General features: G+C 28.0%; 1 protein-coding gene across 4 annotated transcripts in view; it reads left to right on the top strand.

Annotated features, from left to right (window-relative positions):
- The window catches only part of nesd (SHC binding and spindle associated nessun dorma), a 63,920-nt gene extending 50,563 nt beyond the window's left edge, over window positions 1–13,357 (top strand). For 3 of the 4 annotated variants that reach the window (XM_043052616.3, XM_071183729.2, XM_043052614.3), the window contains exons 9-10: window positions 4,972–5,216; window positions 11,391–12,763. In XM_043052616.3, coding sequence (XP_042908550.2) covers window positions 4,972–5,216; window positions 11,391–11,610 — 465 coding nt within the window. In that variant the 3' untranslated portion in view covers window positions 11,611–12,763. Of the gene's footprint in view, window positions 1–4,971; window positions 5,217–11,390 lie in introns of all 4 variants that reach the window. The other variant, XM_043052615.3, reaches the window with a different exon arrangement.
- The last annotated feature ends 6,062 nt before the right edge of the window (window positions 13,358–19,419 follow it).

The raw sequence follows: 19,419 nt of genomic DNA, 5'->3' as shown, positions 1-19,419 counted from the left end.
ATAACTAGATACTGGTTTAAAGGAAATTATATCAATGAATTTTATAAAGAGCACTGTTTGGATAAAATACAGTATAAAATAGCTCTAAATTGAAATGTAAATAAATAAAGAAAATTATTGATGTATAATCACCTGCAATTATTTTATTTTTAAAATACATTAAACACTGCTTATCCAAGTTTTTTTGGGGGGTCTGTATTTGCTATTTTGAGCAAAAATTACCTACTTAACTCTTTAAAAAAAAAATTCCTTAAAAGCAATATATTCTACAAGCTAAACATATTATTTTTTCCGCATCTATTCAATGATATATTGCATAAATAGCATTTTAAGTAAAATACTTTATAATATTGACACTTTTCTTGTACCCACTTCATAAGGGGGGGAAAAAACATGCTGACCTGGAAATTTTAAGATTTTTATTGGAAAAATCAGGGAAATTAGCCACCCTGTTTTTTATTATTATTTTTTTGAAGTTGATGCTTCTGTTACTTTAAATTAGTAACATGTATATTTGTTATTTTTAAAAATATCGTCTATGTAAGAAAAATGTTAGTATTAGTGAAGCAACTCGCAAGAAGCATGAAAAAATTAGGGTTCTCAAATTTCTCTGTATTTGGTGAAGAAATTTTTGCCAATAAAATCATTGATGATAGCAAAAATACTTCTTATTTCTCATCAGATGGTGCTATTTTGAGTGTTTATATTTTAAGTAATTATAAATAATGCTTTAAAAGAAATCTAATTTAGAGATTAAGAATTATATGCATATTTTTTACTTCAGAAACCAGGGGTCTGTCCTGGGCAAATTTAATACTGTTTAGCAGTACCTTCACAAATTCAACTTAAGGAAAAACGGTAGTTTCACAAAATGCGTTTAAAAAAGCAAGTTCTAAAATTCTCCTCCCCGCTTCTTAAATTTTTGTCGTTGTAACCCCGTAAGAAAAAATAAATCCTAGGTTAATTAAGCATATACGAATAGGTACACATACTTGGTCAGTGCGGTGTGGTAAGCCTAACCAGTCGGTCGCGCTATATTATAGCAAGCTTTTTTTTTCACAGACAGGATATCCACGCACCTGGAAAGTCATGAATTTCGATATTGAACAAAATTAGTCATGAAATGTCGTGACTTTAACTATTTTTTTAAAAAAAAAAGTCATGGATTTAGGTCGCCAAATTGGTCTAATTTTTAAAATTGAATCCTCCCCCCCCCCTAATGTCATGGTGCTCCGAATATCTGAATTTCTAACAAAATCCCCACTCACAGTCATATTTTATTAAAATATAAGATGTTTTTATCCTGTTATTTCAACAAATGAAAGAAAAAAACATCATTTCTAGAACATATTATCTTTTAAACTTCTGTGATTTCGAAATTTTTGTTTATTTCTTTCATTTTATCAATTTAAAATTCCAACTAAAGCAAGCCAGTCATTGGCGAATTTTTTTTATTCCGAAATGAGAACAGAAAATCTGGAGTATTTCTTTCCTTTCCGATGAACAAGGAAAGTATCTTTAGAATATAATTCTGCTGGGGGAAAAAATTATTTGCTTTTTTTTCCAGCTATTTTATAAATTTAAAATCGATAAATATGAAGATGCAGAGTATAACAGTTTTGGTTATACCTAGCATTTCAGTGAATGTTATTATAATGCTTTTCAAATTTATTGTTCTGTTTTTGTCGGGAAAAAATAGAAACTTTGTTAAATCATGAAAAGTTCTAGGAATTAGTCATGAATTTGAAAATCTAAATTGAAACACATACCCTACACAGAGTTATTTCTTTTTCCAAAAAATTAAATGACTTTACAGGAAGTTGAAATTCGAACATTATTCTAAATTTAAACTGACCTTTATTTTTTTATGAAGTATTTTTTCTCACTGAAACTTTTTTCTATATGACCCTGTGAGAAATGTTCTCATAATGAAAATAATTTTTAATAAAAGTACTGTGCATGCATGCATGTTTTTTTTTTTTAATTCAAGTTGAAATTTAAAAATGGACAATAATTGTTATGGATTTTTAAATTTAGATACAGTTTTAAGCCCAATATTTTAATATAGAAAAATTATCTTTGAATATATGGGGAAAAATATATAAAAATTTACCACTCATAAATGATTTTTATTTGTAGTGACAAAATTTGAAAATATCTTCCAACTTTACCATATTTTTGTGTTGATTTTTTAATATAATTTTTAATTTTCACAAATTATGTCTAAATTATCACAAAATAGGTACCTCTCATAAAAACCTAAGACCCCTGCAAACTGTAAGTGCTTATAATATTTCCAATTTTGAATTTCTCTTTTTGACTTAAGTGATTATGCATGTTATATCAAAACTCAACTTGTCACCTAAAATATGTTACTGGTAAAATCTCCGTTATTTTATTTCTCCAATGTTGCAGATATGGATACATGTTTTAATGGTGATAGGATTAAAATGTTGTATAATACTGTGTATCCTATTATTTATTGCCAGCAGGGTATGCACACCTAAAAAGTCATGATTTTCACTATTTTTTAAAAAATTCAAGGAAAGTCATAGATTTAGGTAGCCAAAAAATCTACTTTTTAAAATGGATTTCTCTAACAAAATCCCCACTCACTGTCATATTTTATTACAATATAAAATGTTCTTCAAAAATTATGGTGCTCTTTTAAAAAATGAAAGAAAAAACATAATTTCTTGAGCGAATTATCTTTTAAACTTCTGTGATTTCTGAATTTTTATTATTATTTATTTTTTATTTTATTTTATCAATTTAAAATTCTAGCTGACGCCAGCCAGTCATTGGCATTTTTTTCCTTCATATTCTGAAAAATCACGAGTATTTCATTCCTTTCCGATGAACAAGAGAAGAATCTTTAGAATATAATTCTGCAGAAAAAAAAAAGCTTTTTGCTTTTGTATTTTTTTTTCAGCTATATTGTTGCTTCAACTCTTTCTTTACTCTGTTTTTTTAAATTTAAAATCTGTATATATGAAGATTCAGAGTATAACAGATGTGTTTTAAAGTTTTCATTTTGTGAAATTTTTTGAAATACTCTGTAATAAATAATCTTAACTTTTCGTAATAACTTTTCTTTACCTAATTTAAAGCATTGTCTCTGAAAGAAACTTTATATGTAATGAAAATTTGATAAAAAGAAAATGCAAAATTAGTTGTATGTAATACATTAAAATAAGTTTTTAAAAGTGAATTGATGCAAAGTCATCTATTTCTATCTCATTACTTATATGCTTATTATATATTTTGAATTGCTCTTCAATAAAAGATGTTGACATTTTTTATTCTTAATTTTTTTCTGAACATAATTTAAAGTATTGTTTCTGAAAAAAACTTTATGTGTAAAGAAAATTTTATGTGAAAAAAATGCAAAATTAACTGTATATAATATGTTAAACGTAGTTTTTGAATGAAAGAAATATAGTTGTTCATAACGACCTCATTATTTATAATGTATTGATATTGTTTGCAATAACATTGTGCCCCTTAATTACAAGTATCAGAGGTGGTTCTATTCCGAGGAACTCTAGATTTTTCGTATAATAGTTCCTGGTCTAAAATTTAAAAGTAGGCATTTGATTTTTCTAAGAATATCCGTGAAATTCTGCATCCCTGAAAACCTCAAACTTCCACTTATGAAAAACTTTTAATGTGACGAAATTTTAGCGGAATTTCTCAATCTAAAATTCAAATTTTAAAACTTCACTAATTCTCACTAACATACTCGGGATTCTTTTGGTGTGGCAGATTTTTGCCGTTTTAAACTGCACCGGAATTCGCTAATATTGTGATTCCTATTCGCACGGTTAAACTATCAGACATTGATTTTAGTATCAACCTAAAGTTATGTGTTGCAAATTGTATTCAGGTGGTTTAAAATTGACTTAATTTTACCATTTTGAATGTTTGGAACTGCGTCGGAATCCGCTAATATCGCGATTTCTATTTGCACTATTTGAATGTCAAACGTCGATTTCCGTATTAACCTAATTTAGAATTTACACATTGCGATTTGTATTCGCATAATTTAAAAATCCAATGTGGCAAATTTATATGGTATATAAATTGCTATAGATTTTTGCACAAAATTTTCGGGAGTTTTTTTACTTTGTGTCACAGTTACCCCTGAGGTAGACATTTAGGTAATATAGTGTGAAGTTTGTCCTAGTGTATAGTAGAGCGGGTACTTTTTAATGAGGCAGAAGGTGGTTCCGAAATTTTCATTTTAATTTGTGAATTTTCATGATTTAATGAATGAATTAATGAATTTTCATGATTTAATGAATGAATTAATGAATTTTAATTTAATGGATTTTCCTGATTTAATAAATGGCTTGAGAGATTTCATCATCATCAATAGCTCAACAGCCCAGGGTGGGCCTTGGCCTTCTCAGGAAGTCTTTTCTAAACTATCTACCCATCTCAAATTCGGCCTGCCTCTTTTTGGTGTGCCAACTGGTCTGGCATTGAAAACTCTCTTGTTGTGGTACGGTCTTCGTCCATTCTGATAACGTGGCCTGCCCATTTTATTCTTTGTCGTTTAATAATGTCAGGTTAATTATATATAAAGAGTCTCTAGACTTCTAAGCCACACAACATTTATCTCTAAAAATACTTGTCTTTCTCTTAAAAGGTACCCAACATCCGTACAAGACAGGTTTCACAAGCATATGTTAAAATTGATCTTAGAAGAGATTTACAACTTCTATGAATTACAGTAGATTTATTAAAACATTTATTGGCTATAGTAATTCTTCTTTATATTGTTCCTCTTGTTGTTTGCAGAGCCCAAGCAAACGACATTGTCAACTACCTCAAATTTACATTCTTGAATTTCTGAATGGGTGTTGTGAGAATTGATGAGTTTTAATTTTATCAATTTTCATTTTCTCTGCATAATCTATTTTTTTTTCCGATTATGTTCTGATTTCTAATAACCTCTCTCATTTGTAGAAAGATGGTATCCAAATGAAATCTTTAAGTTCGTTACACTTACAGTCTTCAAATATTGAGCGCAATGAAAGGTATGGACTGCATGTAGACGCAGAAGGTGAATATTCGACTGAAAGCTTCACTGAATTGCTGATTTCTGATTCTCACATAACTCAGAATGGTTCTTATGGAATCTTCTTGAACAATGTCCCAATGACAGACATATCATTGCAGAGACCAAGTGGCGATTTCACGATTCTCAATTTGTAAGTGTTCTATGAGTGCAAATTTCAAAACGATGATTCACACTAACCATTTCCATTAAGGAAAATTTCTTACATTTATTGATATTAAGAATTTTGTAATTCAACTAGAAATTCTCCAAAATATTAAGTTAAATTTATGTATGTACAGGGTTCCCGCGGCCTTGAAAAAACCTTGAAAAGTACTTGAATTTCATTTTGATTTTCAAGGGCCCCTAGAAGTACTTGAAAATGGTATTAAATCCTTGAAGAACTCAAAATGACCTTAAAAAGTATCGAAAACTCAGGAAAACAGCCCTATTTCCAGCATTTCTGTGTTTAACTTTTTGACGCACGTAAGCGTGAGAGAATGACTTTCCCGCCTTTCAGATGATGACACGTACTGTATGATTTTAAGATTTTATGTATGTTTGGCTGATTTTAGGAATTTTAAATATTGGAAACGGCGCCAGATTCTGACAAAATCTCGATTCTTATTCAGGCAGTTTTAATATCAATCATCGATCTTCGTATTAAACTGATTTAAAAGCTATGTGTTGCGATTCGTTTTCGCGTGATTCAAAAATTGTACTTGCAATTCCCATTAAAGCAATTTAAAAATCTAATATCGCGATTTGTACTTAAGCATTTTTAAACCCCAATATCGTGATTATTTTTCCGCAAGTTTAAAATCCAATGTCGCTATTCGTATTCACGCATTTTGCAATATCAAACATCGATGTTGCAATATCAAACATCGATGTTGTAATATTAAACATCGATTTTCGTATTTATACTCTATTTGAAAACTACTCGTTACGATTCGTGTTCATGTGACCATGTCAAGTGCGTATGATTGATGCTACTGAAAAAAAATTAATTCAAGTATGAGTGGTTAATTAAAATAATCAAAGTGACCAAAATTGTTAGTAAGAATCTATCAGAAGATATTGAGGTGAAAGTTGGCAACTGATTCAATTTAAAATGGTTGACCCGTAATAAATTTAAAATGATAATTAAGCCGCAACATCCAATAATTGATTAATTTTCTTTAATAGAAAAGTGGTCAAAATTTCAAAATTATATTTAAGAGCAATTTAAATTTCACTGTCTAAATGCTTCTGCCACTTTAAATATTAAATAAAAATCTCCCGGCAGAGTTGTTTTTAAATATCTAATTGATATCACAGTATTATAGAGAACATTCCCCCCGTCCTGCCCGAATTTTTGCTTATTCAGAGGTTGTATACCTAGCTTAAAATAGGCCTTGTGCAAAATTCAAATCTGAACGTTTTTATGAATCATGAATTTTATTCTTGACTTGATGCCAATCACCCTTGCTTTTTTTATACTTAGATCACTTTCTGAAATCAAGAGAGCAATGGAAGTCTTATTTTTCAGTACTGCTATTATCGACTGTCAACTAACTATTATCGTCAAAACATTTTAGTTTAAAATGTAAAATTTTAGTCTATCTTTTACTAAAAATTAAGTCCTTGAGAATTTTATAATAAGTCTTAAAAAGTCCTTGAAAAGTACTTGAATTTTATTTCTAAAGTAGAGCATGAACCCTGTATGTAAATGAAGGATGTATCCTTTTTTTTTTTTCTAGAAAGACAGGGTGGCCACCCACCTGGAATTATCGGTGAATTTTTTTTATACTGGAATGAACCTGGGAAAGTCAGCGAAATTAGGATAAAAACCTTGAAAAATCGGGGAATTTTTTTCTTAATTTGAATTATTTTACCATCTGTTATATCCTCTTTATGTAGCTTGAAATTAATTGTCAAACAGTTGAAATATCATCAACTTAGTAATACTTCTCTTACATTATAATTCTTTCCCTGCTAAACTAGAATGCCATATGAAACTCTCCCATGTTGCTAAATGAATGGCGAAGACCGCTTTGGAGATTAAACAGTTTAGGAAAGGCAAAAATTGTAATAGAGGTGGAAGAAGGGTTTAGGATATTTGTGCTCCCCTGGTTCAGTTCATTCAAGTTTGCTCCAACGCTTTGAGGGTATTTTTTTCTTTTAACAAAATGTTTTAGTGTTTTTAACTTTCCAAAAACTAGTTGGTTATAATTTAATAATAGATTTTCTCTTGCACTCTTCTTCCGAAAGCTTTTGTCTTCTCATCCAATGAATTATTTTTTCTCAGCAAAGCCAACAAATCGCTCATTTTCTTGAATCACTAATAGCAGAATCGTTTCAATTGTTGCATTGATGCTAATTTTTTGAATTTCAATTTAACCCTCTATAGCATATTTTATTAAAAGGAAAAAGGTTCTTTTGTGAGCTAGATTATAACATTAAATGTTTCTGTTGGTAAATATTTGATTTTTGATTCAAAATTCGAATTGTGTATTTATCACAATGTTGAAAGTTCGTAAATGTTTTGCTTACATTCCAGAGATATTTCCGAAACTGTTTCTCCTTTACCCTAAAAAGCTAACAAAAAGCAAAGAAACTTAGAATGTAAATTTTTATTAATTATATTTGTTTATTAGAAAGAAGGAAAATGAAACCTTCTATTTTTGTTCTGCACTGTGCAGGTACAGGTTTCAAGCTTGGCAACCAGATGAAAAAAATTGAAGATTTAGAAATAATGACTTATACCTTAATATCAGTTTTCATTAAGTTTCAGACTATTAAATGAAAGGCAACATCATTTGAAATTTTTAACTATGGTGAGTGAATCTCTAACAAAGTACAGTTTTTTTTTAAAAAAAAATTCACACTAATAATGGGAAATGGACGAAATTGAAGTGAATTGTAACAAAATAGGTTATTAACAGGCACAAATGTGTCGAAACATTTCACATTTTGATTTACAAAAAAAAATTCTCATGCACTTACTGATATTTTAAGTCCGATACAAAGATACATAATTAATCGTTCTGTGCAACTAAGATTTAACATAATTAAATTATTTTTTCTGTTTAAAACAAAATTTTGATAATAATAAGTATTTTTATTGTCAATTAATAATTAATTGTTTTTGCATCAGACACGACTGCTTTTCTTTTTCTTACATTTGTTTTTATTTATTTATTTCTCTAGTTTTGCTTTTTCTTTATGAAATGAAATATGAATAGAATCCATCTTTATGTTCCTTTAGGTTAATTTACAATAATATATTTCACTTCAGTAACCTAATAAAATTTGTTTAACTATGCTGTACTTTAAGTTATTTATATTAGACTTAAAATTGATCAATGAAGTTTTTATAAATATTTTTATATTTTACTTTTATTTTGTTTATTCATGTGAGGTAAGCAACTCAGTTTCAATTTTGTGAGAAACAATTTAACTCAATTTAGAATATTTTAAATCAATCATTTTGCTTAGAGCTTGAAAAATGTATGTATTTAGAAGAAGAAAAAATTCTGAACATTCTGTAGTTATTTATGTATTATTTTGAGTAAAGAAATTTTTTTTTTAAAGAGATAATAAACCTACTTGCATAGCAAAGTACCACAATAACACGCATCCTATTCAATTGTTAAGTAAATGGGATACAAACCGTTAGCAGCTATTGGGCCTGTAATTGACAAATGAGAACTGGAGAGGGGATATTAAAAAAACATAAAAATTTATTCTTGAATTCATAGAAAAAAAATTATCTTATCTTTAATGCTACAACCAGGGACATATGCTTTTTCTTGTTCACTGTTAGCTTTGCCACCAAATGATGCAAGTAAAAGGTACATCTGATAATATTGTCTGCTTTGAAACATCAAATATAATAGATCGTAAGAACTGTACAAAAGGATCATTTAATTTTATGCAGGCAATAAATAAAACTATTATTTTTCTTATTCCAGGTTTTTTAAAATTATTAAATTTAAGGAAAATATTAGTTTTATTTACATTGTTGTTAACATACCTTGCACAGTTAAAATTAAAATTAGTGATTTTTTCAACCTACTTTTACAAGACTTTTTTCAAATATAATTCATTCATTAAATAGAGATGAGCAGAAAAGAAAATGCAATTTTCTGATGGGTTGAGCGTTAGTCAGTGTTTAAGATTTTACTATAAGCGATTCAGTTTTTCGCATATTTTAAAGATAACATCAGTGATAATTTCTAAATTATCGCTCTATTTTAATAAAAGAATAGTTTAGTGCGTACATTTAAATATTTTATATTGACCGTGTCAGATAAATTCAATAAAGAACATGACGTGGTAGGTCTCAAAATTTATACTTTCATAGTTGTCTGATACCACACGTTCTTCAATTCCTACTATTAGTTCTCCCTGTTATCTTGTTCAAATCGTTCTTATTCATCCATTCAAGTTCATATATATTTTTTTAAACTTGTAGTTCAGGATAATTGGTGTTAATACAGTTTTTTTTTTTTTTTTTTCAGATAATAATTCATTAATAAAATTCAATTACAGGGTGCGTAGCGTTTGTAAAAAGTACTTAAAGGTGCTTTTTTCAGCTGGCGTTTTTAAAAAGTGCTTTTTTTCTGAATAATTTTTTTCTTCCTTTCCGTGATATCTGGTGGATCCCATGCATTTCACGAAAAATGGGGAGTTTGCTACGTAATCATTCACGCGAACTTCATGTCGTACCCACCTTATGACTTGCGCATGCGCGCACTCTTGAAACCGAAACCAGAGTGCTCCAATTCGGATAGAGAATATCAGATCCTTGTGAAATCTTTTTCATTTTAATTTTGTTCTTGTTTATTTTATTTTACTTCTAACTCTTTTTTTTTGACGTAGGGGGTAAGGGTCAAGTTGAATTCACTTGGTGATGTGGGAAAGTACTGATTGTTTCGATTTACGCCGTTTCTTTTTTTTTTTTAACGCTAAAACTGTTTATAAAAAGTTTTTGTTTTTCAATAATATCATTGTTTGAATATGAATTTTTTGAGTGCTTGAAAATTTTTGTAAAGTGCTTGAAAAGTTTTTAAAAAGTGCTTATTTTTGATTCAAAGATTTGGCTATGCACCCTGAATTAATAAATTTTAGTTTTATAATATGGGAGAAAAAAATTGTAATTATTTAATAAAAACAGGGTGGCCACCCTCCTGGAAAACCTGGAATTATCAGGGAATTTTTTTATACTGGAGAAAACCTGGAAAAATCAGGGAATTTTAAAGAAAAGCTGGAAATTTTTCCTTTGATAATTTTTTTAATCTCACTAATTTAAATTATTTCATCCATTATGCCCACTTTTTTCTAGACGGAAATGTATCGCCAAACAGCTGAAATATCATCAACTTAGCGATACTTTGCTTGCATAAAAATTTGCTCCATTAGAGCTCTGTTAAAATAGAATGCCACGTAAAATTCTCTCACAGTTGCTAAACGAATGTAGAAACCTTTGACTGCTATGGGACTGTGCAATTTAGAAAAGATTGTTGTGGAGGTGGAAGGGATTAGGATGTTAGCTTTTGTTTTTAAATTCTGTCCTTGGGCTGAATCCATTTATGGCTCAAGTTTGTTCCGATGCTTTGGTGGTAATTTTTTTCTATTTTAACAAAGTGTTTTTGTATTTTTAACTTTATAGAATTCTCCAAAAATTAGTTAGTTTTAATTCAATAATAATAGATTTTATATTGCACTCTTTTTCTAAAAGCTTTTGTACTCCCATTCAAAGAAATCTGTGAATTATTTTTTCTCAGCAAACCAACCAATCACAACATTTTTTTTGCAATCGCTAACAGCAATGCTTGTCGACAAATTGTTACAATTTTTGCATTAAAGATAATTTTTTCAATTTCATTTTAACCGTTTATAACATATTTTAATTTTAAAAAAAAAGGGTTTTTAAGAACTAACTATATATTAATATTTAATTTTACTGTTTTGTTGGTCAATATGTAATTTTTGATTCGAAATTTTGCCCAAAACATTAAAAAATAAATAAAATATCTTGCCAAATTGTCAAAATAAATTATTTTTTTTGAAATGATATGTTAAAAAATGACATTTTGAATAAAATGTTTTATAATATAAACACTTTTCTTGTATACATCCTACACTTCATGAGAAAAAAGAAACACACACCTGGAAATTTTAAGATTTTTATCTGGAAAAATCAGGGAAATTTGAAATCTGATTTGAGTGGCCACCCTGAAAAAGTATCTAAAATAAAAAAATTTATATTAATTGTTGTATCATATTTTTGCCATTATGATACTTTGTATTGTAATAATAAATTTCTTTTGTTATTCCACAGGTTTCCGTGGTTAAGACACGCTGTTGAGAAGAGTGGTATTGATAATAACGGAGAAAAAGGTATTGGCGTCTCCTCGACCTGCAAAAGTAATGTATTCAAGGCAAGACCTTTTCAAGAAGAGTTGCCTAAACCGGAAGAGCTTAACTATTCAGCCTTAAGTGAGCTTCTAAACGCGGTTAACTTGAGCATGGAACGGGAAACACAGCATCTCTACAATTAACATTCACCCCTTTGCCTTCAAGTTGTATAATAAAAACCAGAATTCAAGAAGTTGATATAAACAGATTTTTCGAGAATCTATGAAAGAAAATTCTTTAAAATTATATTGATTAACTAATATTATATTTTCATGTAACTATTTTTCTATAAACAGTGATTGATTTTTTTTTCATTCATGTTTTTATAACTGTGCAGTATTTTTATAAGTAAATAGTGTAATGTGAGACACCGAAAATTTCAGTATTGAATAATGAAAATGTTATGCATTTCTCTTTTCATAGCTGCCAACTCTACTGGATTATGCCAATTTCTCCCGCTTTACTCGTCTAATCCAATCTCTCCCGGTTTTTGTACATTTTAGAAAAGTCCCTAAAATTAAGTTTCCTAAAAAATCCCTATTGAAATAGAATTTTTCACAGTTTATTGCTTGCTTGAATATTTAAATTGGTGTTACGTAATAAAGCGAGCTTCATTTATAGTATTCAATATAAAGCTTTTTTTCTTATTTAAAAATATCGTGGTTTATTTTTATTTGGATTCTCTTTTTTTAAATTATTTAAAGCATCTTTAAACTATCAGTAAGAAATTACTATTAAAAATTGTGATTTAGCATAAGTTAAAAGCATTTCGTTTAATGTCAATCATAACTGGTAAATATAAAATTTTTGTATTTTGATGACAATAAAAATCCCTGTATGTAAAATATTTGGTATATTATGCAGCAAATATCATGAAATTTATGTTTTGTGAAATCTACAGTATTTTTTCCAGTCCATATTGGCAGCAATGCTCTTTTGTACTTTCTTCCTACTTTACTATTTCAGTTTTTATTTTTTTGCAGTCTTTATTTTTTTCATGGAGAACTATTATATTTTTGCCCTTTTTTATACTTTTTAATTTGGTACGGTAGCATAACATTTCAATTTTTTTTTTCTGTAAAATACAGTATTATTAAAAATTTGTAGATTTTTCACGCATTTTTATTGTGTATGAATTTTAGAAAAATAGAATGTTCTCTCTGTATCTGCTACTTTCACAAGATCTGACCAGTAGTAATTTGACAAGAAATTTTGGTATAAATTGAAAGTTTCCTAGTTTTTGTGTAATTTTCGGAAATTTGATGATATTTGGAAAATTTGGTTTAAAAAAAAAAACTTTATTAAATTTTTTATTTTTTTTTATTTATTTATTTATTTATTTTTTTTGGACTTTAACAGGGTTCTTATAGTCTTTAAATTCCTTGAAGTCGTTTAGTAATTCTTTAAAATGAAACATTTTGACATCAAAAATTTTTCAAGTTACATTTAATTAGTGAAATCATGGGGAAAATGTTGCACAAGCATGCTCATAAAAAGGGTTCCTTTTTAAATAGGCTAACAATTGTTATTTTTTTATACCATAAAGTTAAGGAAACTGGAAGTAAAAAAAATTTTATTTACCCATAAAATGTAAAGAAAATTTTCTAGACAATTGAGTCTGCATTTAAGCAATTATTTTCAACCTGTGTCTGTTTCAATGACAAAATGTTTTTTTTTTCCCTAATTTTTGGAACTTGTTCATTAATTGCTATTAAGTTACTTAAGTATTTCAATATAGATTTTAAAATAATTGCATCCTCCTATTTTTTTCCCCTTGAAGCTTTGTGATTTTTTTTTCCTTGAAAATTCTTAAAGCTCTTAAGCTTTATTTTGAAAATAGAGAAATAGAGCCCTGTTTAAATAAGTAATATTATCAAACAATAAAGAAAAGATCATTTATATTAATGAGTTGAAAACTTTTAGTTATTTTATTTATTTATTTTTATTGAGAAATTATTATTTTTAAATCAATTCAAAATATTTGTTTAGTTCTGAAAATGCTAGTTACATCTAACTTAAGAGAATACAATTTTTATTTCTATTTAAAATTATCAGTTGAAAAATATAAATAATGTAAATAGAAATATTTATAGTCAAGCCTGTCTCAATCAGACGAAACCTTTTTTTAACTGTATCTCTCCAACAGAAAAATTTATAGTCATGTTTTTGTTTTTAATTTTTTATTATAAAAATTTCAGTTTTTATGCAGTTATGCCCTTTTTTTATACAGTGTGCAATAATTTCTATAGCGCATAAGTAATATCGCTAAGAGAGATTAAAAGAAAATTTAGAGTTATAAAGTTATGCAGATTTTCATTTTCTCTTTTGAAATATCATTAAAATTGTTTTCACATAATATTGTATGCATTTCACAACATTTATATATTTTCTGAAATTGTTTGTACTACAAACTACCGTAAACTAACATTATTGCAGCAAAATTATATTTATAATTATTAAAGTAATATAGTTTTGGCATTTAATATTTCCTTTTATATTAAAAGAATTTCCTGTATAGACCATTTTATGTATTCAATAGTTAGCAAAAATTATCTGTTTCAGAAAATCTATTAGAGATTCATGTCAGAAAATTTGATAAAACTGATATCTAAACTAGTTTTCTATTCTTTAGTTCTACATATACAAAACTTTGTTGGATTTTGATTGGGGTGTTTCACTTAAACATTGATTTACGACAACAAATAGGTCCTCATGATTTAATCTTTTGACATGGATGCTAAAAATAGATATCAAAGGCAGTGATTATAGGACATTCTGTATGTGTATATATTTCATTGATTGGCAGCTTTTGTAAAGCATTTATTTTGGTACAAAGTTATATTTTTTTTTCAAATTGATTTTCAATCTTTATTTATTTTAAATTTTATTTATTTACAAATAGAAGCTTATTTAATAATTACAAACTCTGCATGCTTGTATATGTTTTCTATTTATGATTCTTTTTTCAAAACCGAAATATTATTTATTTTAAAATGTTGAAAATTTGAAGGAAATCTTTATAAGAAATTATTTTAGCTGTGTGTGCCTGTCACTTGTGTATCTCTGTCCTGTATGTGCCTGACACTTGTATTTCTGACCTGTGTACTCTTGTTATATATGCTTTAAATTTTTATCAAATTACATATTGCAGACAAGATTAAATGTAATTTTTTGGCGTACTTTAATCTCAGTGTTTGATATATTTATATAAAAATGTCATTATTTCTTTAGAATGTATGTGTTAATGAATATTTAATTTTGTATAAATGGGAATGAGCTTGCTAGTTAAATCTTAAAATTGTATGTAATGATATGAAGATGATAAAATTGTATGTACGAAATGAAATTGTTGATTAAATTATATCATAGTATAAATATCTTACATCTTTGTAAATTTTGTGACTTATGAATTATATTAATCGAAATTCACATGAAACTTATCTATGTATTATAAAAATAAAAATAAATTATTACCCTTAACTATTTTATACACTAGATTATGATAAAATTGTAAAGATCTTGCACGTATGGAATTTTATTTCTTATTAAATATATAGTTATATAATTATAAACATTTTACGGGTATGCATACTTAATGAATTATATTTATCAAAGTTCTCCTGAACGTTTTATTTATGTCTATTTTAAAAATCCTTAGTGAAGCTTTCAGAACAACTCCTCCAGATTTCAGTCTTGCAGGGTATCAAGTAATTATTTAATTCTTCAATCAGTTAATTATTATTGCAAGGATAAGTTACTTCGGATAAGGGTTAATCAGGGATGATAGTATTCTGGGTGTGCCCTTGAATTCCGGGTTTTCCGTATTATTCCTCCAGGTCTGGAAACTAGTAGCAAGGCATGTGATTTTTTTGCAGAATTCCGTTCATCTCAATACCATTGATTTGCGGATTTTCGCGAATCAGAACTTATAATCTGATGAAATTATCACTGCAATTTAACATTTAGAGTAACAATTAAGTTCTACAATCTAGAATTAAAATTTTTAAAGCTTCACTGAATCACGTTAACGAGATTTTTTCAAACACTAGTCTCTTCTGCAAATATACATTTTTGGTTTGACCGCTCTTCATAGTTTTTAATGTTTGAAACTATGTTGGAATCCTCTAATATCGTGATTCATATTCGAGCGAGTTTAAAATCCTACGTCACTATTCCTAGTCACTGGATCAAAAAATTGTGTGCATCGCAATTCAAAAATCCAATAATGCGATTTGTGTTTTCACATTCTTAAAATCCAATATCGTGATTCATATTCATGCGATTTTTAAATCCAATAATCGCGATTCTTGTAAGAATGTGTCCTTAAATTAGTTACTAATAAAAAATTTTATTAACTCAGAATAGTATATAAATTGATATCTTATTGAGTTTTTACACATAAAATTTTCAGGGGTTTTCAGTTTGTGTCACAATCATCCCTGGTTAATAGTTTTCCCTTCATTTTGTCGCAGATCAACATGAGAGTCGAATCTTTCATTAATCCAATACATCCCCATTAAAAATATGTTTTCTTTTGCTACCATAATAGCAGGCAGACCCAGACTTTTTGTATAGAGGAGTTCTCCTCAGAGCTGAACAGTATTCTAACCTATTTTATACATTGGGTTATTACGATAATGAAAATCATAATGATCATATATGTATGCAATGTAATTGCTTATTGAACAGCTGTTATATAATTATAAACATTCTATATGAGTAAAATGAGTTTGCTAACTAAATTATGATATGTATATAAACATCTTTAATTATAATATACTGTAGTGAACCTTAAAGGGACCAAAATTTCGGTTTGTTATAACCGTGAATTCACTATAACCGCTCTGCAAACAATTTTAACTAATAGTTCCAAACTCCCCCGTTTTATTACACATTATTTAAATAAATGACAAATGAAATACAAAAATGACTGAAAAATAATGCATAGTAACAAAAGAAATTTTTACTTTTATTTTTTATTTTTCTTCGTCGTGCATACAAAGAAAATTAGTTATTTTAAGCTGATGAGCAATCCTCAACTTCAGATACGGAAACTCTTCCCGATTCAGATAATTTTTCCTGAATTTATGTTATTCTGCTTTTTAAACCTGTCTAACCAGCCATTTGAGAACATATAAGTAGCCTCAGCGAATTCATCGGCTTTGACTTGTAGCATTTGTCCGGATACTGGAAGATTGCGTCTTTGAATGCTGAACCAATTCAATAATGACGCAAACGAGAAAAATTGCTTATTGCTACATTCCATGCTATAGATCATAATTTAAAAATCTGTAATTGCATTTATTTTGAAGTAGAAATTTCAAAATTATTGCAGAAAAATGAAAAAAATTAATAAGTCTAAGACAGAAAAAAGTTCATAATTTCCAAATTGCCCTCTTTTTTGGTTCACTATGTCCACAATAAATAACATTATGCGTGTGTAGCAAGGCATGGGTGCAAGCATTTCATTCACTATATCTTTGAGTTTACTATAAACAGTGTTCGCTATGTCTAACTGTAGTGTCTCGCAGTGTCTAACTGTATATATAAACATCTTACCGTTATGCATATTTTATGAATTATATTTATCAAAATTGACAAAAGCTTTTATTTATATGTAATATAAAAATTCTTATTTACTCTAATTTGTTTTATACTTAGGATTGCATTTTAATCAGTGTTTCTTATGAAATCACTGGTTAAAATGCAAATTGTTATCTAAAGGCATTTATTTTTGACAAAATTTTATATGAAATTTTGAGCATGTTTTAATAAAATAATATATACTAAAATATTCTGGAATAATGTATTATGAAGTTTTTATTTATTGAAATGTACAATGATTATTTCACCTTATCATACCAATAAATATTTTGACTATAAAAACAAATGTGTTATTTTAGTAACTTCTGAGAAATTTTGAATTAAATGTCAACAGCCATCTACATTTGCTAACAACACATACTCTTTTGGGATTAAGAATTATTTATTTTTTTTAAAAAGAATCATAAGCAGGGTATCTGCACAGTTATGAATTTCAGTATTGAACAAAATTTGTCATGATTTTAACTAAAAAATCATTGAAAGTCATTTAGGTCACCGAAAAATCTAATTTTTAAAATGGAATATACCCCCCAATTTCATGGTGTTTCGAATATCTGAATTTGTAGCAAAATCCCCACTCACAGTCAGTTTTGATTTACTTATAAAATGTTTTTATCATTTTCTTTAAAAATTACAGTATTCTTTCAAAAAATGAAAGAAAAAACATTTTTAGAATGAATTATTTTTTAAACTTCTGTGATTTCAGAATTTTTATCATTTTTTATTTTAATTTGAAATTCTATCTGCAACGAGCCAGTCATTAGCGATTTTTTTTTTTTTTTCGAAATGAGAACAGAAAAATCGGGATTATTTCTGATGAACAAGAAAAGTATCCTAAGAATATAATGCTGCTGAAAAAAAAAATGTTTTTTTGCTTTATTTTTTTTAGCTACTTTTACTCAGTTTTAGTGATTGTACCTATCATTTCAATAAATGTTATTATAATGATATTTTAAATTTATTGTTGCGTTTTTGTCGGAGAAAATAGTAGCTTCGCTAAGTCATGAAAAACTCTTGGAATTAATCATGAATGTAAAAATCTAAAATGTAGCATATAGCCTAATTTATTATTATAAATTTTTTAGTTGGGGGGAGAGATCTAAATTTTTATCTCTTATAAGGAGGGAATTGGCCAGAAACTTGAACTTCTGTGTTCATGATTAACCCAATTTAAAAAATTCTTAGCTTAAAACTACAAATAAATTCGCTAAGAAATGTTCAGATGAAAGAATGCACTTGAGAAAATAACTGCCCAATTTTGACCTCTAATGCTACCTCTACTCACATTCATGTAAACAAAGCCCTTTTTCTGAAAGTATCATCAAATATCTGCACAAATCATTGGTGGGAATCGACATTGAAAAATTTATAATTTGGTAGGACTTCCCACAGCATTATAAAGGCTCAATTACAAATGAGAAAGAAAAAATTTTAATGAAAGATCTGGCAATAAGATTTTTCTGAAAGATTTGTAATTTTGCAGTAGAATTGAATTGATAAGAGATTTCTGAAAAATTTGTAAAAATGATAAGCTTTTAACTATGTGAGTTTTATTTTCTGATCTTTAAATTAAAAGTATTCTCTCCTAATTAACACTTAAAAAAAACCTTTTTCTTACATTTAATTTCTGATCAATTTTCTCCATTATTTAAAATGCCGGAAAAGTTGTTTATAATTTGCATTATATCACAAAATAGGTTAAAACTAATGAGCTAAACTTGTTCCTCAGTAACTGCGACAACCTTTTCGTTGTGAAAAACATAATCACAGATTTTGAATTATTGAAACTATTACAATAAGTAATACTTAGTTCCCCTCACAATATGCTCAATGTGTTATCTTTTCGATCATGATTAAAGGTTCGATACTATCATCGTGTTTTAAGTCCGGTCATTTGATATGCTATGGTAGAGAAATAGGTATAGTATATTGCCAAAGATTATTTACCAATGCGAAAGATTATTTACCCAAATGAAATAAACACTCTTTCCCTTTCATTTCGTTTAACTATTTTGATTCAAAATGCATATCTAAAAGGGGGGAAAAAGGACTACTCTTGCTTATAGATTGTAGACTTGACTGGGAATCCTTACAAATTGCTTGAAAAAATTGCTATGAAATGCTTTTAACGTCACCGATAACTGGGAATATGGAATAGACAGGTGCGAATAAAACAGTTTTCGATTGGTGATCGAAATGAGCTACAAGTGGCGTGGAGCAGAACACTCTACCAGTGGCGACACTTCGCATGGTTTTATTATTAACGTGTGGAGAGTCATAGGAGAAGGACGTACGGTTGTTTCCGTCTTGATTTTTAAATTGGCTAAAAACTTTAAAATTAGGAGAGT

Source organism: Parasteatoda tepidariorum, chromosome 7 (assembly GCF_982258835.1).
Source record: "Parasteatoda tepidariorum strain Cologne lab strain chromosome 7, Ptep-v5.0, whole genome shotgun sequence".
Classification (NCBI taxonomy): Eukaryota; Metazoa; Arthropoda; class Arachnida; order Araneae; family Theridiidae; genus Parasteatoda; species Parasteatoda tepidariorum.
Note: the sequence above shows the minus strand (reverse complement) of the source record. Positions and strands in the feature narration are given on the sequence as shown.